The 17703-nt window shown below is 44.1% G+C and overlaps 2 protein-coding genes across 3 annotated transcripts in view; both read left to right on the top strand.

The window, feature by feature from the left end:
* Window positions 1-4228: 4228 nt before the first annotated feature.
* LOC134825437 (uncharacterized) lies at window positions 4229-14487 on the top strand. The gene is made up of 21 exons (XM_063837613.1): window positions 4229-4369; window positions 4548-4658; window positions 4781-4866; window positions 5045-5151; window positions 5517-5609; window positions 6576-6713; window positions 7315-7401; window positions 7552-7661; window positions 8178-8298; window positions 8446-8545; window positions 10336-10478; window positions 10627-10791; window positions 11000-11113; window positions 11235-11347; window positions 12037-12136; window positions 12277-12459; window positions 12670-12915; window positions 13085-13230; window positions 13536-13667; window positions 13990-14065; window positions 14471-14487. Exons 1-21 carry the CDS (start codon window positions 4259-4261, stop codon window positions 14485-14487), a joined length of 2499 nt encoding a protein of 832 aa, XP_063693683.1. The 5' UTR covers window positions 4229-4258.
* Window positions 14477-17703, top strand: part of LOC134825527 (sushi, von Willebrand factor type A, EGF and pentraxin domain-containing protein 1-like) — a 26719-nt gene continuing 23492 nt past the window's right edge. For both annotated transcript variants that reach the window (XM_063837758.1, XM_063837757.1), the window contains exons 1-8: window positions 14477-14701; window positions 15378-15493; window positions 15657-15713; window positions 15831-15925; window positions 16280-16502; window positions 16739-16834; window positions 17061-17234; window positions 17441-17582. In XM_063837758.1, the coding sequence (XP_063693828.1) occupies window positions 14562-14701; window positions 15378-15493; window positions 15657-15713; window positions 15831-15925; window positions 16280-16502; window positions 16739-16834; window positions 17061-17234; window positions 17441-17582 (1043 nt within the window). In that variant the 5' untranslated portion in view covers window positions 14477-14561. The remainder of the gene's footprint in view (window positions 14702-15377; window positions 15494-15656; window positions 15714-15830; window positions 15926-16279; window positions 16503-16738; window positions 16835-17060; window positions 17235-17440; window positions 17583-17703) is intronic.

Raw genomic sequence — 17703 nt, 5'->3', positions numbered from 1 at the left:
CAAAATTTCGAAAAAATGGACTTAATGCGTTTTCTCAGGAAACGACAGAATAGCTGTTACCATACCAGGTTAGTACCCTGGTAAGTGGTGGGGGGTCCAATAGCTGTTACCATACCAGGTTAGTACCCTGGTACGTGGTGGGGGGTCCAATAGCTGTTACCATACCAGGTTAGTAACCTGGTAAGTGGTGGGGGGTCCAATAGCTGTTACCATACCAGGTTAGTACCCTGGTACGTGGTGGGGGGTCCAATAGCTGTTACCATACCAGGTTAGTACCCTGGTACGTGGAGGGGGTCCAATAGCTGTTACCATACCAGGTTAGTACCCTGGTACGTGGTGGGGGGTCCAATAGCTGTTACCATACCAGGTTAGTACCCTGGTACGTGGTGGAGGGTCCAATAGCTGTTACCATACCAGGTTAGTACCCTGGTACGTGGTGGGGGGTCCAATAGCTGTTACCATACCAGGTTAGTACCCTGGTACGTGGTGGGGGGTCCAATAGCTGTTACCATACCAGGTTAGTACCCTGGTAAGTGGTGGGGGTCCAATAGCTGTTACCATACCAGGTTAGTACCCTGGTACGTGGTGGGGGGTCCAATAGCTGTTACCATACCAGGTTAGTACCCTGGTACGTGGTGGGGGGTCCAATAGCTGTTACCATACCAGGTTAGTACCCTGGTACGTGGTGGGGGGTCCAATAGCTGTTACCATACCAGGTTAGTACCCTGGTACGTGGTGGGGGGTCCAATAGCTGTTACCATACCAGGTTAGTAACCTGGTAAGTGGTGGGGGGTCCAATAGCTGTTACCATACCAGGTTAGTACCCTGGTACGTGGTGGGGGGTCCAATAGCTGTTACCATACCAGGTTAGTACCCTGGTACGTGGTGGGGGGTCCAATAGCTGTTACCATACCAGGTTAGTACCCTGGTACGTGGTGGGGGGTCCAATAGCTGTTACCATACCAGGTTAGTACCCTGGTAAGTGGTGGGGGTCCAATAGCTGTTACCATACCAGGTTAGTACCCTGGTACGTGGTGGGGGGTCCAATAGCTGTTACCATACCAGGTTAGTACCCTGGTAAGTGGTGGGGGGTCCAATAGCTGTTACCATACCAGGTTAGTACCCTGGTACGTGGTGGGGGGTCCAATAGCTGTTACCATACCAGGTTAGTACCCTGGTACGTGGTGGAGGGTCCAATAGCTGTTACCATACCAGGTTAGTACCCTGGTAAGTGGTGGGGGGTCCAATAGCTGTTACCATACCAGGTTAGTACCCTGGTACGTGGTGGGGGGTCCAATAGCTGTTACCATACCAGGTTAGTACCCTGGTAAGTGGTGGGGGGTCCAATAGCTGTTACCATACCAGGTTAGTACCCTGGTACGTGGTGGGGGGTCCAATAGCTGTTACCATACCAGGTTAGTAACCTGGTAAGTGGTGGGGGGTCCAATAGCTGTTACCATACCAGGTTAGTACCCTGGTACGTGGTGGGGGGTCCAATAGCTGTTACCATACCAGGTTAGTACCCTGGTACGTGGTGGGGGGTCCAATAGCTGTTACCATACCAGGTTAGTACCCTGGTACGTGGTGGGGGGTCCAATAGCTGTTACCATACCAGGTTAGTACCCTGGTAAGTGGTGGGGGTCCAATAGCTGTTACCATACCAGGTTAGTACCCTGGTACGTGGTGGGGGGTCCAATAGCTGTTACCATACCAGGTTAGTACCCTGGTAAGTGGTGGGGGGTCCAATAGCTGTTACCATACCAGGTTAGTACCCTGGTAAGTGGTGGGGGTCCAATAGCTGTTACCATACCAGGTTAGTACCCTGGTAAGTGGTGGGGGTCCAATAGCTGTTACTATACCAGGTTAGTACCCTGGTAAGTGGTGGGGGTCCAATAGCTGTTACTATACCAGGTTAGTACCCTGGTACGTGGTGGGGGGTCCAATAGCTGTTACCATACCAGGTTAGTACCCTGGTACGTGGTGGAGGGTCCAATAGCTGTTACCATACCAGGTTAGTACCCTGGTACGTGGTGGGGGGTCCAATAGCTGTTACCATACCAGGTTAGTACCCTGGTAAGTGGTGGGGGGTCCAATAGCTGTTACCATACCAGGTTAGTACCCTGGTACCCTGGTAAGTGGTACAGCTAAACGAAGAGAACGTGTTAACTTAACTAGCTTACTAAATCGTCCACCATCCGACTTAGGGCCTGAAGTAACACTTCAAGAAGCGAGTTCGAGTGCAAATAATCGGAGCCTTCCGACTTTCGAGTGACCTCATCCTAGGGACTCCGCTAAAAACTTGAATTTTCGTTGAAAAATAGAAGAATTAATAAATACCACGGTAAATCAGGTGACGATGACGTTTAAGTTCCTGAATACAACTAAAGAGCCCCTGTTCCTGAATAATTATCCCCAATTTTCACACTTTGACCCCTAGCTCATGTGCCTAGGGTGCGAAAAGGAATGCATGGCTTCCACCAATCCCAACATTGGGGCGAGATCACGTGATCCTCTTCGACAATGGCGGGGGATTGCAATTGACTGCCGCAAAATTCAACAAAAGTGGAACTTTCGAGATTGATCGGTATAACAGGCCGCTCGCATGAATGCAGTTCATTTTAGGATTGTTCGTTCGGTGGAGTGACAATTAGTCAACTAGTAGTCGACTGTTCATCTCACTAGTAGTGGACTGTTCATCTCACTAGTAGTGGACTGTTCATTTCACTAGTAGTGGACTGTTCATCTCACTAGTAGTGGACTGTTCATCTCACTAGTAGTGGACTGTTCATCTCACTAGTAGTGGACTGTTCATCTCACTAGTAGTGGACTGTTCATCTCACTAGTAGTGGACTGTTCATCTCACTAGTAGTGGACTGTTCATCTCACTAGTAGTGGACTGTTCATCTCACTAGTAGTGGACTGTTCATCTCACTAGTAGTGGACTGTTCATCTCACTAGTAGTGGACTGTTCATCTCACTAGTAGTGGACTGTTCATTTCACTAGTAGTGGACTGTTCATCCCACTAGTAGTGGACTGTTCATTTCACTAGTAGTGGACTGTTCATTTCACTAGTAGTGGACTGTTCATCTCACTAGTAGTGGACTGTTCATCTCACTAGTAGTGGACTGTTCATCTCACTAGTAGTGGACTGTTCATCTCATTAGTAGTGGACTTTTCATTTCACTAGTAGTGGACTGTTCATCTCACTGGTAGTGGACTGTTCATCTCACTAGTAGTGGACTTTTCATCTCACTAGTAGTGGACTGTTCATCTCACTAGTAGTGGACTGTTCATCTCACTAGTAGTGGACTGTTCATTTCACTAGTAGTGGACTGTTCATCTCACTAGTAGTGGACTGTTCATCTCACTAGTAGTGGACTGTTCATCTCACTAGTAGTGGACTGTTCATCTCACTAGTAGTGGACTGTTCATCTCACTAGTAGTGGACTGTTCATCTCACTAGTAGTGGACTGTTCATCTCACTAGTAGTGGACTGTTCATCTCACTAGTAGTGGACTGTTCATCTCACTAGTAGTGGACTGTTCATCTCACTAGTAATGGACTTTTCATCTGTTGAGCGCGCGATTTTAATATTTAATGATGCTCTTCCTCGTTAAGAAGCATGGTCTTATCGCAGATTTAGCTTGGTAGATGATGTATCTTGGTAGATGCCTTGTCAGTCTTAACTATGCTGGCCTGTTGTTTTACGGCACAAAGTATTGTTATTTGTTCACCGAGATGAAGCTCAGTTAGTTTAGGTATCTCTCCATTTAACCTTTCAACATTTGATCTGTATAGCTAAACACTCTAACATCCACTCTAAAGTTTAGATGTGATTTGTAACCAGGTAACCAGGTAACCAGGTAACCAGGTAACCAGGTAACCAGGTAACCAGGTAACCAGGTAACCTGGTAACCAGGTAACCAGGTAACCAGGTAACCAGGTAACCAGGTAACCAGGTAACCAGGTAACCAGGTAACCAGGTAACCAGGTAACCAGGTAACCAGGTAACCAGGTAACCAGGTAACCAGGTAACCAGGTAACCAGGTAACCAGATGTAACTTCTGATCTGTATAACTAAACACTCTAACACCCACTCTAAAGTTTAGATGTGATTTGTAACCAGGTAACCAGGTAACCAGGTAACCAGGTAACCAGGTAACCAGGTAACCAGATGTAACGTCTGATCTGTATAGCTAAACACTCTAACATCCACTCTAAAGTTCAGATGTGATTTGTAACTTTGTGAGAAGAGAAATGTATAATCTTATTTTGATCTGCTCTCTGATAATCGGATCTCTATCAGTCGTGCCCTTCAAAAACAAATCAGACAAGGGCAATTATCAGCTGAAAGCTAAATCTTTAGAGGTTAGTAAAGTCAAGTACTAGGTAGGATTTTGGGAAGTTCGACACTTTTTTATAGACCAAGTTTAAAGAAATCTGTGGCCACGATCATAAAACCTGCTCATCTGGTTGTCACTGTCAGCAACTAGCTTATAGTTATTTTGTGCGTTATTGGCGTGTACCACTTCCACCCCCACCCCAGGCCGCGTGGAGCCTATTAAACAGAGTACCCGAGCTGAGCGAGAAGTGTACGAGTCCTACAAGCTCTTTAAAGCTTTTCTGTCACGGCATCTCCAAGAAAGATAGCGTTCATGTGAGTTCCGCAGTTTTTTAATTTTGTGTTTATTTTGTGTTTAATTTCTGATTACATTTTTTACCCTGTCGTTTTTAATATTTTCTTGAAGAAACTACTTTGACGTTTACGAAATATTTCAGTTGTTGCAACAAGATGAGTTGTTAGATTACATCGATGAAATGGAAACCATGGCAACAAGCACCATTTCAAAGATAACCGGCGGACGGTAAGCAACTTCTTTAAGTGTTTTTTGTACTATGACGCTTTACACATTGAGTCGTGATTGTTTCCGGGTTCAACATTGATCGGAAATATCATAATTTCTTCTTTCACTAATATTTCTCATAATATTAATGATTATATCAGGATATATTATTTCTCATAATGTTAATTATTATATCTAGGATTCTGAAGAGGTCAGCTCCCTGGAACCTGGACAGACTGAACCAGCAGAGCGGAGTTTTGGACGGGAGTTATAAAGATAACGCTGATGTGGACGTTTACATTCTCGGTAAGTATTGCCACCACATGACACAAACAAAACACAGTATTCACATCACGTGACACAGACCAACCAATCAGAAGACAGTATTCACACCACATGACACAAACAAATCGATCAGAATACAGTATTCACACCACATGACACAAACAAAACACAGTATTTACACCACGTGACACAAACCAACCGATCAGAACACAGTATTCACACCACAAGACACAAAAAACGATCAGAACACAGTATTCACACCACGTGACACAAACCAACCAATCAGAACACAGTATTCACACAACGTGACACAAATCACCTAATCAGAACACGGTATTCACACCACGTGACACAAACCAACCAATCAGAACAACCCTTCTCCCCAGGTTCGGGTATAAAAGTAGACCACTCAGAGTTTGAGAGTAGAGCGAGTAACGGGTTCTCTGCGTACGGAGACAAAACGGACTGTGAGGGGTCAGGTTAGTTTTACTGTCACGTGATACAAGTTTTACTGTCACGTGATACAAGTTTTACTGTCACGTGATACAAGTTTTACTGTCACGTGATACCAGTTTTACTGTCACGTGATACAAGTTTTACTGTCACTTACTCTAGTTATCGAACGCGATAGAAAGGATAATTTGATAAGGATCATAATAAACCTGGAAATAATCTAATCTAGACAAATGCAGTGTAAAAATTACAGCCGGTGGTTGGCTGAATAATTCAACTTTTTTGTCAACTTCTAATATGTTGAAACAAATTATCTTAAACCTAACATGACAGTCCAAAGCAATGTTTAATTGCACAATAAACTAGTTATATAGATTAACCCCTCACCCCTCACCCCTCACCCCTCACCCCTCACCCCTCACCCCTCACCCCTCACCCCTCACCCCTCACCCCTCACCCCTCACCCCTCACCCCTCACCCCTCACCCCTCACCCCTCACCCCTCACCCCTCACCCCTCACCCCTCACCCCTCACCCCTCACCCCTCACCCCTCACCCCTCACCCCTCACCCCTCACCCCTCACCCCTCACCTCTCACCCCTCACCCCTCACCCCTCACCCCTCACCCCTCACCCCTCACCCCTCACCCCTCACCCCTCACCCCTCACCCCTCACCCCTCACCCCTTACCCCTCACCCCTCACCCCTTACCCCTCACCCCTCACCCCTCACCCCTCACCCCTCACCCCTCACCCCTCACCCCTCACCCCTCACCCCTCACCCCTCACCCCTTACCCCTCACCCCTCACCCCTCACCCCTCACCCCTCACCCCTCACCCCTCACCCCTCACCCCTCACCCCTCACCCCTCACCCCTCACCCCTCACCCCTCACCCCTCACCCCTCACCCCTTACCCCTCATCCCTCAACCCTCATCCCTCAACCCTCATCCCTCACCTCCTCTTACCCCTTACCCCTCATCTTCCTCTCTGCAGGCACGGTACTAGCCTCACTAGTGGGAGGTCGCACAATGGGGGTCGCAAGGAACGCTAGACTCATCGGAGTCAAGATTATAGACTGTGATGGGAACACTGATGCAGCCAGCATCCTCCGAGGAATCTCTTATATCGAGGGTAATTATCACGGAGGTTCCGTTTAATGGGGGTTGTCACGTGGTTGTCATGGGGGTTGTCACGTGGTTGTCATGGGGGTTGTCACGGTGTTGTCACGTGGTTGTCATGGGGGTTGTCACGTGGTTGTCACGTGGTTGTCACGTGGTTGTCACGTGGTTGTCACGTGGTTGTCACGTGGTTGTCACGTGGTTGTCACGTGGTTGTCACGTGGTTGTCACGTGGTTGTCACGTGGTTGTCACGTGGTTGTTATCACGTGCTGATCTGTTATTCATGACCGATTTCATTACTGATCTGATCATGAACGAGAAAATTTTGCGATGGCGTTAAACTTTAATTTCTAAGGAGGATTGTACGCAAAGATAGTATCGTGGTTTTTTTTCTATGGAGGATTGTACGCAAAGATAGTATCGTGGTTTTTTTTTCTATGGAGGATTGTACGCAAAGATAATATCGTGGTTTTGTTCCTATGGAGGATTGTACGCAAAGACAGTATCGTGATTTTGTTTCTAAGGAGGATTGTACGCAAAGACAGTATATCGTGGTTTTGTTTCCCACACTACCCCTATTATAATGTTTCTATAACAAACCTACCCTCCACAGAGAGTATATTGAAGTCAGATAGGCGTTCTGTGGTGCTAGCTGGCTTTACCATTCACCGGGTTCATAAAGACATCAACTCTAAGATAGGTGAGAACCTAATTTACTTAATTTACTTAATTAAATTAAACCTAAAATCCTAATCTAATTAATTCATCAAATGCGCTACTACTCCACCAGTTATGCTTAAAATGTTATCCTCTATAATTATATATAAGTATTTACCCTCCTCCCTCCCAGTGAGCCTGACTGAGCTGAACTACGGCTCTAACTCTGGAGTGTTAGTGGTCGCTGGAGCTGGTGACGATGAGGATCTGGACTCTTGTCATTCCACCCCCGCCTCCGCTCAGGTACACTATATAGTAACCATAGTAACCAGTGTAGTAACCATAGTAACCAGTTCCACCCCCACATCCGCTCAGGTACACTTTATAGTAACCATAGTAACCAGTGTAGTAACCATAGTAACTAGTTCCACCCCCGCCTCCGCTCAGGTACACTATATAGTAACCATAGTAACCAATGTAGTAACCATAGTAACCAGTTCCACCCCCGCCTCCGCTCAGGTACACTATATAGTAACCATAGTAACCAGTGTAGTAACCATAGTAACCAGTTCCACCCCACCTCCGCTCAGGTACACTATATAGTAACCATAGTAACCAGTGTAGTAACCATAGTAACCAGTTCCACCCCCGCCTCCGCTCAGGTACACTATATAGTAACCATAGTAACCAGTGTAGTAACCATAGTAACCAGTTCCAACCCCGCCTCCGCTCAGGTACACTTTATAGTAACCATTATAGTAACCAGTGTAGTAACCATAGTAACCAGTGTACTTTCATTTACGTAAGTTTTGTGCCCAGGGAGGAACAGCACTAAATGGGGTAGTTACAGTGGGAGCTACAGATGAAAACGACGCTACAGTCTCTAACATTGGGGAGTGTGTGGACCTATTCGCCCCCGGAGCTGATATTCCAGCTGCAGGTTTTTATTTAGACATTTCATCTGAAGAAAAAAAGGATTTCATTCTCGTAGAACAAACCAATCAAAACACAGTATTCGCACCACGTGGCACAAACTAACCAATCAGACCTGAGTACCCACACCACGTGACACAAACTAACCCCACAGGTTTCACAGACACCACAGCTAAATCCTCATGCAGTGGTTCACTGTGTGCTGCTGCCCTGGCTGCTGGAGTTATAGCTGAGAGTCTTAGGCAAAACAGCAAGTACTTAGTTTTAATATTTATTTAATTTTAACGTCAACATTTTTTAACGTCAAACTTTTAACGTCAAAATTTTGAAATATGCACCTGCTCAACGTCCTGCCTAGATCGATCCAGATGAAATCTGGAACGAGTTTCGTGTCAACGCTTCTCTCCATTTATCCCTATCACACATGAGTAAACGCAGCTGGTCAGGTTCCATTCCAGTGTCTTCAAGTAGGACGTCCGGGAAGGTCTTATGTGGTCGTCCTCGATAACGCTGGCCATAGGATGGTTGCCAGAAAAGGAGTTGTTGAGCAGGTTGGTCCTGTAGACGGTAGACATGTCCTGCAAAACGAAGTCTTCGTGTCTTTATAGTATCTGTCACCGATGGAATCTTTCCGTAAAGAACGGAGTTAGGTGTATGTGATTTCCATGAGATACCAAAGACCCTTCGTAGCATTCTAGTATAAACACCGTCTAGTGCTCTGATATCAGCCTTTTTAAGAGTCCAGGTTTCTGCACCATACAGCAGAACAGGTTCTACTGCAGTTCGAAAAATCTTAGTCTTGATCTTCCTGGACATATTAGATTTCCAAAAAGCATCTAGACTCTGTAAAGCTTTCCATGCGAGGCCTTTCCTGACATTGATGTCTCTGCTTGTTGAGGCTATAAAGGATCCTAGGTACTTAAAGTCACGAACTTCTTCTAAAGGGTTGCCGTTAATAAAGACTCTATCGTCTGAGTTGACAGGTCGCGGGATGTTATAGGACATGTATTTGGTCTTTCCGATGTTAATAAGGAGACCATAACGGGCTGCTATGTCAGAAATGCTTTGGCAAAGGCGGCCATTTTCGCTGAAGCTGTCAGTAATTGTTGCTAGGTCATCGGCGAAGTCCAAATCAGCAATGTAGTTACTTCCAACTTTAAACCCATCACGTGGCCCTATTGCTAGTCTTAGTATGAAATCCAGGACGATGATAAAAATGAGAGGTGCAAGAACATCGCCCTGGAGAATTCCGAGGTTGGTAAGGAATTCTAAGGTTATACCTTCAGGGGTCATGATTTTAGCCTTGGTGTTGATGTAGAGTGACATAATGGCTTTTATGATTTTTTTAGGAAAGCCGTAAGAAGCCAGGATGTCGGGAAGATGCGATCTGAAGATGCAGTCAAAGGCCTTTGAGAAGTCAATAAAGGAGATGACACAAGGAAGCTGGAAGTTCACAACCTCTTCGATGATACGTCTAAGAGCCAGAATCTGTTCACGAGTCCCTCTTCCAGGCCGGAAACCATTCTGGTTGTATCGGAGGCGAGGTTCTATGTGGCTCCTGATTCGGTTTAGAAGCAGCCTGTTGTAGATTTTCGTGGCAACAGGGAGGATGGAGATGCCTCTGCTATTTTCAGGACAGAACTTTTTAGCTCCTTTGGGTATAGGAAGAATGGCAGTGACAAGAAGCTCTTCCGGGGCTTTACCAGTAGCTAGCATGTTGTTGAACAGAGATAGTAAAGTAGTGTCCAAGTCAACACACTTGTACAGCAGAGAAGGAATTCCGTCATGACCGTACGTGTCCTTTGTCTGCTTGAGAGCTGTAGATAGTTCATCTCCTGAGAACGGTGACGTTTCAATTGGGAGTTCTGGCTTTTTCAACGTAGGGAGGCTTTTTCATTGTTAATTATCATTAACAACATACTGTCTGACCAGGGTGAACCTAGAAGTGCAGAAGTCAATGTTAGTTAACGGTGCTACAATAGTACAACCTTAGTAACTAGTGTAGTAACAATAGTAACCAGTGTAGTAACCATAGTCTGACCAGGGTGGACCTGGAAGTGCAGAAGTCAATGTTAGTTAACGGCGCTACAATAGTGCCCCTGACTCTCCCTACTGACAATGGAGAGTTCAGACTGACTACTCTCAAGGCGCAAACTCCTCGCAAGCTGCTCTATCACGCCTGCGGCTGTAAGTCTCTAGTGTACATTAACGTTTAAAGGTTTAACATATTCGGGATTCTGGGTGTTTTTTGTTACACCTATTAGTGTAGTAACCAGTGTAGTAACCATAGTAACCAGTGCAGTAACCATAGTAACCAGTGTAATAACCCCGCCAGACTACAAGAACGAAACACCCCCCACTTGTGTGTCCTACACCTCTGCCTGTAACAACTCCAAAGTAACCACATTTGATGGCAACAATGTGCCCCTATTCCAACAAAAGGTAGAAAAGTGTGGCTTCCATCTCTTCAAGTCAGAGGATAATGATGTCAGTATTGAAGGTACAGTAGGTTCATTATTCTATGCTGGTGCAGTTGCTTATAGTTTGGTTGCGATCTTGGTATGTTATTTGTGATCTTTACATTTGACAATCCACAGTCGACAGAACTAATTACTACACTGTGAGTATGATTTAATATAATATATACAATTTATATATAAATTGTATGATTTTCAACAGAACGAGAATAACAAAGTTCCCCTACTCAGGATACTATCATAAGTGCACTTTGGGAGCGTACAGAATCAAATGGCAAGATAACATTGTCACTTTGCTGCCCGAGCCAGTCGTTATTGTCAACAGCCACAAGATGATCAGAGATGGTTAGCTTATTTTTTATTTATTTATTTTTTGTATCTTTTTCGTATCTGAATATTTTTTAGAATTTTGAAAGAGGTTACAGATTAGGTAACAACTTAACTTAACAGAACACTAAATCCGCAGAGATAGATCACGATAGTGCTGACATGTCTATTAAACACGTGCTACAGGACACGGAACCAAGGGAGCCGCTCGTTGTTATATCCCTAAAGAGGGGAGGCGAGGAGGAGATCTCCGTTAGTTATTCTTTCTTATTACCTTAGTAACCAGTGTAGTAACCATAGTGACCAGTGTAGTAACCATAGTAACCAGTGTAGTAACCATAGTAACCAGTGTAGTAACCATAGTAACCAGTGTGAAGAAGGGATGCGAGGAGGAGATCTCCGTTAGTTAATAGTTATTCTTTCTTACCACCTTAGTAACCAGTGTAGTAACCAGTGTAGTAACCATAGTAACCAGTGTAGTAACCAGTGTAGTAACCAGTGTAGTAACCATAGTAACCAGTGTAGTAACCATATTAACCAGTGTAGTAACCATAGTAACCAGTGTAGTAACCATATTAACCAGTGTAGTAACCATAGTAACCAGTGTAGTAACCATAGTAACCAGTACTAACTTATCAAACTTTGTTTGGTCGGAAATTACGTGAGCACTGGAGGGGTCAGCGTCCACGTAATGTCCACCCAAATTTAAGTCGGGTTAGTATGTACGGTCAAAGATATTTTTGTGTCCATAATTATGACCACCCAATATTATGTCCGTTCACGCAATGTCCGCCCGAACAAAATCCGATAAGGTAAGTTCATTGAAATCTGCATCATCATCATATCACTCAAAACAGTTTCCTCTAATATACCCTCACTGCAGGACTACAACATTATAATTTTATAACCTCTTTAATCTTTTAATCATGTTTTATCGTCAGGTAACATTTGATGGGACGAGCAGGTTGACAGTGACACTGGTCAAGTTTTCTAAATACAGCGGGAGTACTGGGGGCCTGTGTGGGTTCTACGATAATGACGGTAAGTTTTCTATCACACTGGTATCACAGTATTTTTTTGGAATCCGGGTGGACAGTATCGCACTTTCTGTTTCATCTTTTATTTTAGGACCATTTGGTGTAATAACTATAACTGATCCCTTCACATCCTCTCCCTCTCAGGTACAAACGACTACAAACTCCCGGACGGAAGCGAGCTAACCTCGTACAACACTCAGTACCACAAGGAGTGGAGCACCCACCCTGAGGATGAGGAGTGTACACAGTGTGTGGAGAAGGGGTGTGAGTGTGAGGATAGCCAGTGTCAGCAGGACGCGCAGGACTACTGCTCCAAACAGTTCCAGGGTATATAGTGATACTTTAACTTTTGCTTTCATTTTCCCTTGCTTCAAAAAATTCCAGGGTCTATACTTTGTTCGAATATCTAGGGTTACCAACAGATCAAATAAAGGATAGGGAGTCGGTACTCTTAATGCGTCATGCAATTTATGATGCTCGCATAGTAACGTGAATTGAAACGTATCTCAGTAATCAGCTAATCTCTTTGTCTCTCAGGAGCCTCCAACGACTGTCTGAGAGGAGTAAATGTTTACAAAGAAACCCAGGCTTGTATCAGAGAAGTCTCCAAGTGCTGCTGTCAGGAGAAAGATGGGGGTAACTCCTCACCGAATCTCAGTGAGGTCTGCTGTCAGAACTCATACCTTGGAAACTTCGAGAGGAACAGGGATGGTTGCAGTTTCTGTAGTGATCCCAAGTGTGAGAAAGAGGAGACACACCAATACTGTGTGGACAATGCTAACGGTGAGGATTAATATCGATGAGGATTAATCTTAGTGCTCCAGATCGGCTATAGAGGTTGAAGTTCCACTCTTTTATATCCCATGACAATAGTTGTCATGACAATGAGGGGTTGTGATTCAAGTAGATAAGAAGTACACTTAAACCCCCTAATTTGACCACCTATCTATAGGGCGGACTGTATTCGACTACCTGGAGAGCGTGACCTACAGCCCCCAGGACTGCTGCTACTTCGTCCCCCAACAGGACACTCAGACCTGCACTGCTCCTAGAAACGAGGACATGATGTGGGACAGATCAGTTCCTGCCTGTCAGGTACATATACTTTCACTTTCACTTTCACTTTCACTTTCAATTTCAATTTCACTTTCACTTTCACTTTCACTTTCACTTTCACTTTCACTTTCACTTTCACTTTCACTTTCTCTTTCATTTTCGATCTGATGTGGGACAGATCAGTTCCTGCCTGTCAGGTACAGAGAGAGCTTATGATTAACGTTAAGTTTTATTGTTACAATTTAGTTTAAAAAATAACAAAATATTACATGAAGCGTAAAAAATAAACTTGTTTATAATTGTATCAGTATATTGCTTGAAACAGCTGACTGACCTGACTCCCCCAGGAAAAGACTTGTAAGAGACCGGCTGTTCCTAACGACCAAACAATCATCTCTCCAGACAAGGAGTGGTACAACTGTGAGGAGAAGGTCACTGTCACCTGCACTACCTGCCACGAGATCAACCCGGAACCTCAGGTGAGTTCCTCGTCTGTGTAGTAACCATAGTAACCAGTGTAGTAACCATAGTAACTGTGGGGAAAAGGTCACAGTCACCTGCACCACCTGCCACGAGATCAACCCGGAACCTCAGGTCAGTTCCTGTACTGGCAATGATTTGGCTGTGATCTGGTGGATTTTGTGGTTGGAACTAGAATGTGATTGTTGACTTAATGCTCTGCCATCGAAAACAGAAATAATAAAAATAACTTTCGTGTGACGAGAGAGAAAGTACCTTTCACTTTCACTTTTTACTCTAAACTGCTTACCAGGTTCCCACTATTACATAATGGTAATTCAGGTGATCCAGTGTAGACCAGGTAACGGAGACAAAGTGAACGATGCAGGGTGGACTGAGGGGGTGGACGCCTGCAAAAGTAAGACAAAACGAATCTTTTTGTAGCAAGTTATAGCTTTTGACAATCACCAAAATGCTCACTGAGTCACTGCATAGTATCAAATGTCTGATAAACATATACTTTTCAGTAATAACTTGTCCGGAGCCGACACTGCCCGATATAGATGACGATAAGAATAAAAAATACCCACTTTCTTGGATCAGGTCCCCTGTCCCACATGTAAGTCATGTCATGCTCCTTTTTTGAACTACATTCAGGTAACAAAAGTGGTTTAAGTGGAAGATTTGTTCTCGAAAATGATAGCAAGAACTTAAAACCGATAAGATCTGGTATAAAATGATTGGCTGGATCTTACTGAATCGAATAATGGTAGTAAGACTATTACTATAAAGATTATATCTGATGAAACAATACACCCTGCAGGGACTAGAGTGTGGTGACTCAGTGGAGTTCGAGTGTGATATCTGCTACGACATGTACCCTGAGGATGGGTCACATGTGACCTGTGAGGAGGATGCTCGCTGGACTGACTCTCCTAGATGTAGACTCAGATACTGTGATCACCCCTAAGAGCCCTACCCTGGAGTATCCACTAGAGATAAAGAATGTGCGAACTGCTTGCAATGATACCATAGAGTATCAGTGCAAAACACGGTAAGTTGCAATGATACAATAAAGTATCAGTGAACAAAATTACAATGCTCTAATGTTTATCTCTATGGTTTATTCAACAAAATCTTTAATTTAATTTATACTTCGAACCTCTCCCCAATAACTGTACTTCGAACTCCCCCCACTAACTAAACGTTGGACCCCCCTAACTGTACTTCGAACCCCCCACCCCCCCAACTGTAACCCCTCCCCCACTAACTGTACTTCGAACTCCCCCCCCACTAACTAAACGTTGAACCCCCTAACTGTACTTCGAACCCCCCACCCCCCTAACTGTACTTCGAACCCTCCCCCCACTAACTAAACGTTGAACCCCCTAACTGTACTTCGAACTCCCCCCCCCCCACTAACTGTACTTCGAACCCCCCTAACTGTACTTCGAACCCCCCACCCCCTAACTGTAACCCCCACTAAACGTATCCCCCACCCCCTAACTGTAACCCCCCCCCCCACTAAACGTAACCCCCCCCCACTAACTGTAACCCCCCACTAACTGTAACCCCCCCCCCCCACTAACTGTAACCCCCCACTGACTGTAACCCCCCCCCACTAACTGTAACCCCCCCACTAACTGTAACCCCCCACTAAACGTATCCCCCCACCTAACTGTAACCCCCCAGCCCCCTAACCCCCCACTAAACGTATCCCCTCCTTTTAGAGAGAACGATCCTGCAGGAGACGAGTGTTATGATCTAGAGGGGTCTCCTTCTAGTACGTGTAGGGTGGATGATGACAATTCTATTGACTGGGACTCCGAGCGTCCTTCTTGTAACAGTAAGTCTTGTTGGTAACAACGAGTTTTGTTATTAGTGAGTCTTGTTTTGTAATCTTGCAATTTTAAATTTAATAATTTTAATAATTTTACATTTAATAATATACGTTTAACCTGTTAAGACCACTTTTCAAGAATGTTCTTTAACATAGGTTTTTCCTTCAGTTCGAACTTGCCCCGAGCTCACAACAAACCATATTGCTGGACAAGGATTCTATCAGTGTGAGTTTATAAAACTGGGAGTTGAATTAAAATTAAAACGAAAGTGAAAGTGAAAGTGAATGTGAAAGTGAAAGAGAAGTGAAACTGAAATTCAAAATGAAAGTATGCACATTTCAGACAAGCTGAGTAGCGCGGAGGACGAGTACAAGAAGATTTGGATAACTGACACAGGATCTAACAGTCCTACTGAGTGTGGGTCTCAAGTTGACGTTGTAAGCTTGATTTAACTTAATAATTTTATCTTAAATTATTTTTATTATAATAATAATAATATAAATCATTTTTTGTTATTATTATAAAATTGATTTTAAATTATCCTTCTATATCTTAATCATTTGAATTAACACCACTAGATCAAGATGTAAGTACTAGACAAATCTGTTAAATTGGGCGAATAATAATGTAATTGAAGTATATGTAATTGAAGCATTTTATCAAAATTCGATATAGTGACAAAGTCTTAACGAAAGTGCATATATCCAAAATGTTTCAACCATGTATTATTTCCTCTTCTCGGTTGTGATAAATAGCGTCAAATTTCAATTTATATAAAACCGTAACGTCAGGTTTGTGAGGATTGCTACTATCTTTGTGGACCAGACAAAAGAACTTGCTTACCCGACGGAACTTGGGGACAAGAGAGACCTCTCTGCCAAATAAGGAGTTGCCGGAAGCCGGAGAATGATGATACCCAATCTAATGCCATTTACAAGCCGTCTAAATCAGTGTATGATTGTGGAGATTCCGTTACTTTCCAGTGCAAGGACGACTGTTATGAATACGATGCAGGTTAGGAGTTGCTTTGGTTTAATTTGGCTCAGATTGTAAAAGTGAATACAAGGGTCAAGGAATGTTAATTACAAGGTCAAATTACTTTCACATCGTTTTTACATACCAGACTTATGGCTGTTTTAGTGAAACACTTAATGGACCAATTGTAAAAGTGAATAGAAGGAATGTTAATCATTTACTTTTTTTACATACCAGACTTATAGTTGTTTTAGTGAAACAATGAACCATATCAGGAAGTGAAACCCACAGATGCCAGCCAAATAAACCTGATGACTACAACCCCTGGCAGAGTAAGGCTAAGTGGGACGGACAATCTTACTCCTGCAAAAGTTAGTGTTTAATTGAGTTTACAGGGTTTCTATACTAGAAATAGTCCCCTTGACTCTTTGGTAATTCTATTGTACCGTGATCCTCACAACCAAACTGCAATCTTGTAACCAACAAGCAACTGTAACTTAATATCTAAGAGGTAATTGCTTTTACATTTTAATCCTAAGTCATCCTAAGTCATCATAAGTCATATTCACTATAAGTTCTAACATCGGTTCTATCTAGTAAAACAGTGTCCAGCACTAGAAGCGCCAGAAAACGGTATGATGACCTCCCTGGAGACAACATGTGGGTCAAGCATCAAGTTCTCGTGTGAGGAGTGTCACGAACTGCAGGGTGAGGAGGAGGTGAGGTGTCAGTCAGATAAGACCTGGTCAGCTGAGGTGCCCGCGTGTGTCAGTAAGTCACGTGTTATCTCTTATCTTACAATATCTTCTAGCTTCGTTTCATGAGGAATCAGTTGTGAGTCTTACTGACAACATTTTAGTGTAAGTCTCTTTGCTACCATCTGCTATAGGAGTATAAGGAACCCCGCCCGGCCTCATCCTAGAGGCTCAATCACTACGGAGACTTGATATCATCACTCTAACCTGCACCTCACCCAGGAAAGGAGTGTCCAGCACCAGGACAACCTAGAAACGGAGCCGGGACAGTAGACTCCCAACAATGTGGTGCTGTAGTAAACTACGCGTGTGACAAATGTTATTATCTGGAGGGGGATGAGTCCGCTCAGTGTCTCCATGATAGGTATGTAGGGGGAATGTAGGGGGAATGTAGGGGGAATGTAGGGGGAATGTAGGGGGAATGTAGGGGAAATGTAGGGGGAATGTAGGGGGAATGTAGGGGGAATGTAGGGGGAATGTAGGGG

This window comes from Bolinopsis microptera, chromosome 13 (assembly GCF_026151205.1).
Source record: "Bolinopsis microptera isolate Bmic1 chromosome 13, MBARI_Bmic_1.0, whole genome shotgun sequence".
Lineage (NCBI taxonomy): Eukaryota > Metazoa > Ctenophora > Tentaculata > Lobata > Bolinopsidae > Bolinopsis > Bolinopsis microptera.
The sequence above is the reverse complement of the archived record's forward strand: the minus strand, read 5'-3'. Positions and strand labels throughout refer to the sequence as shown.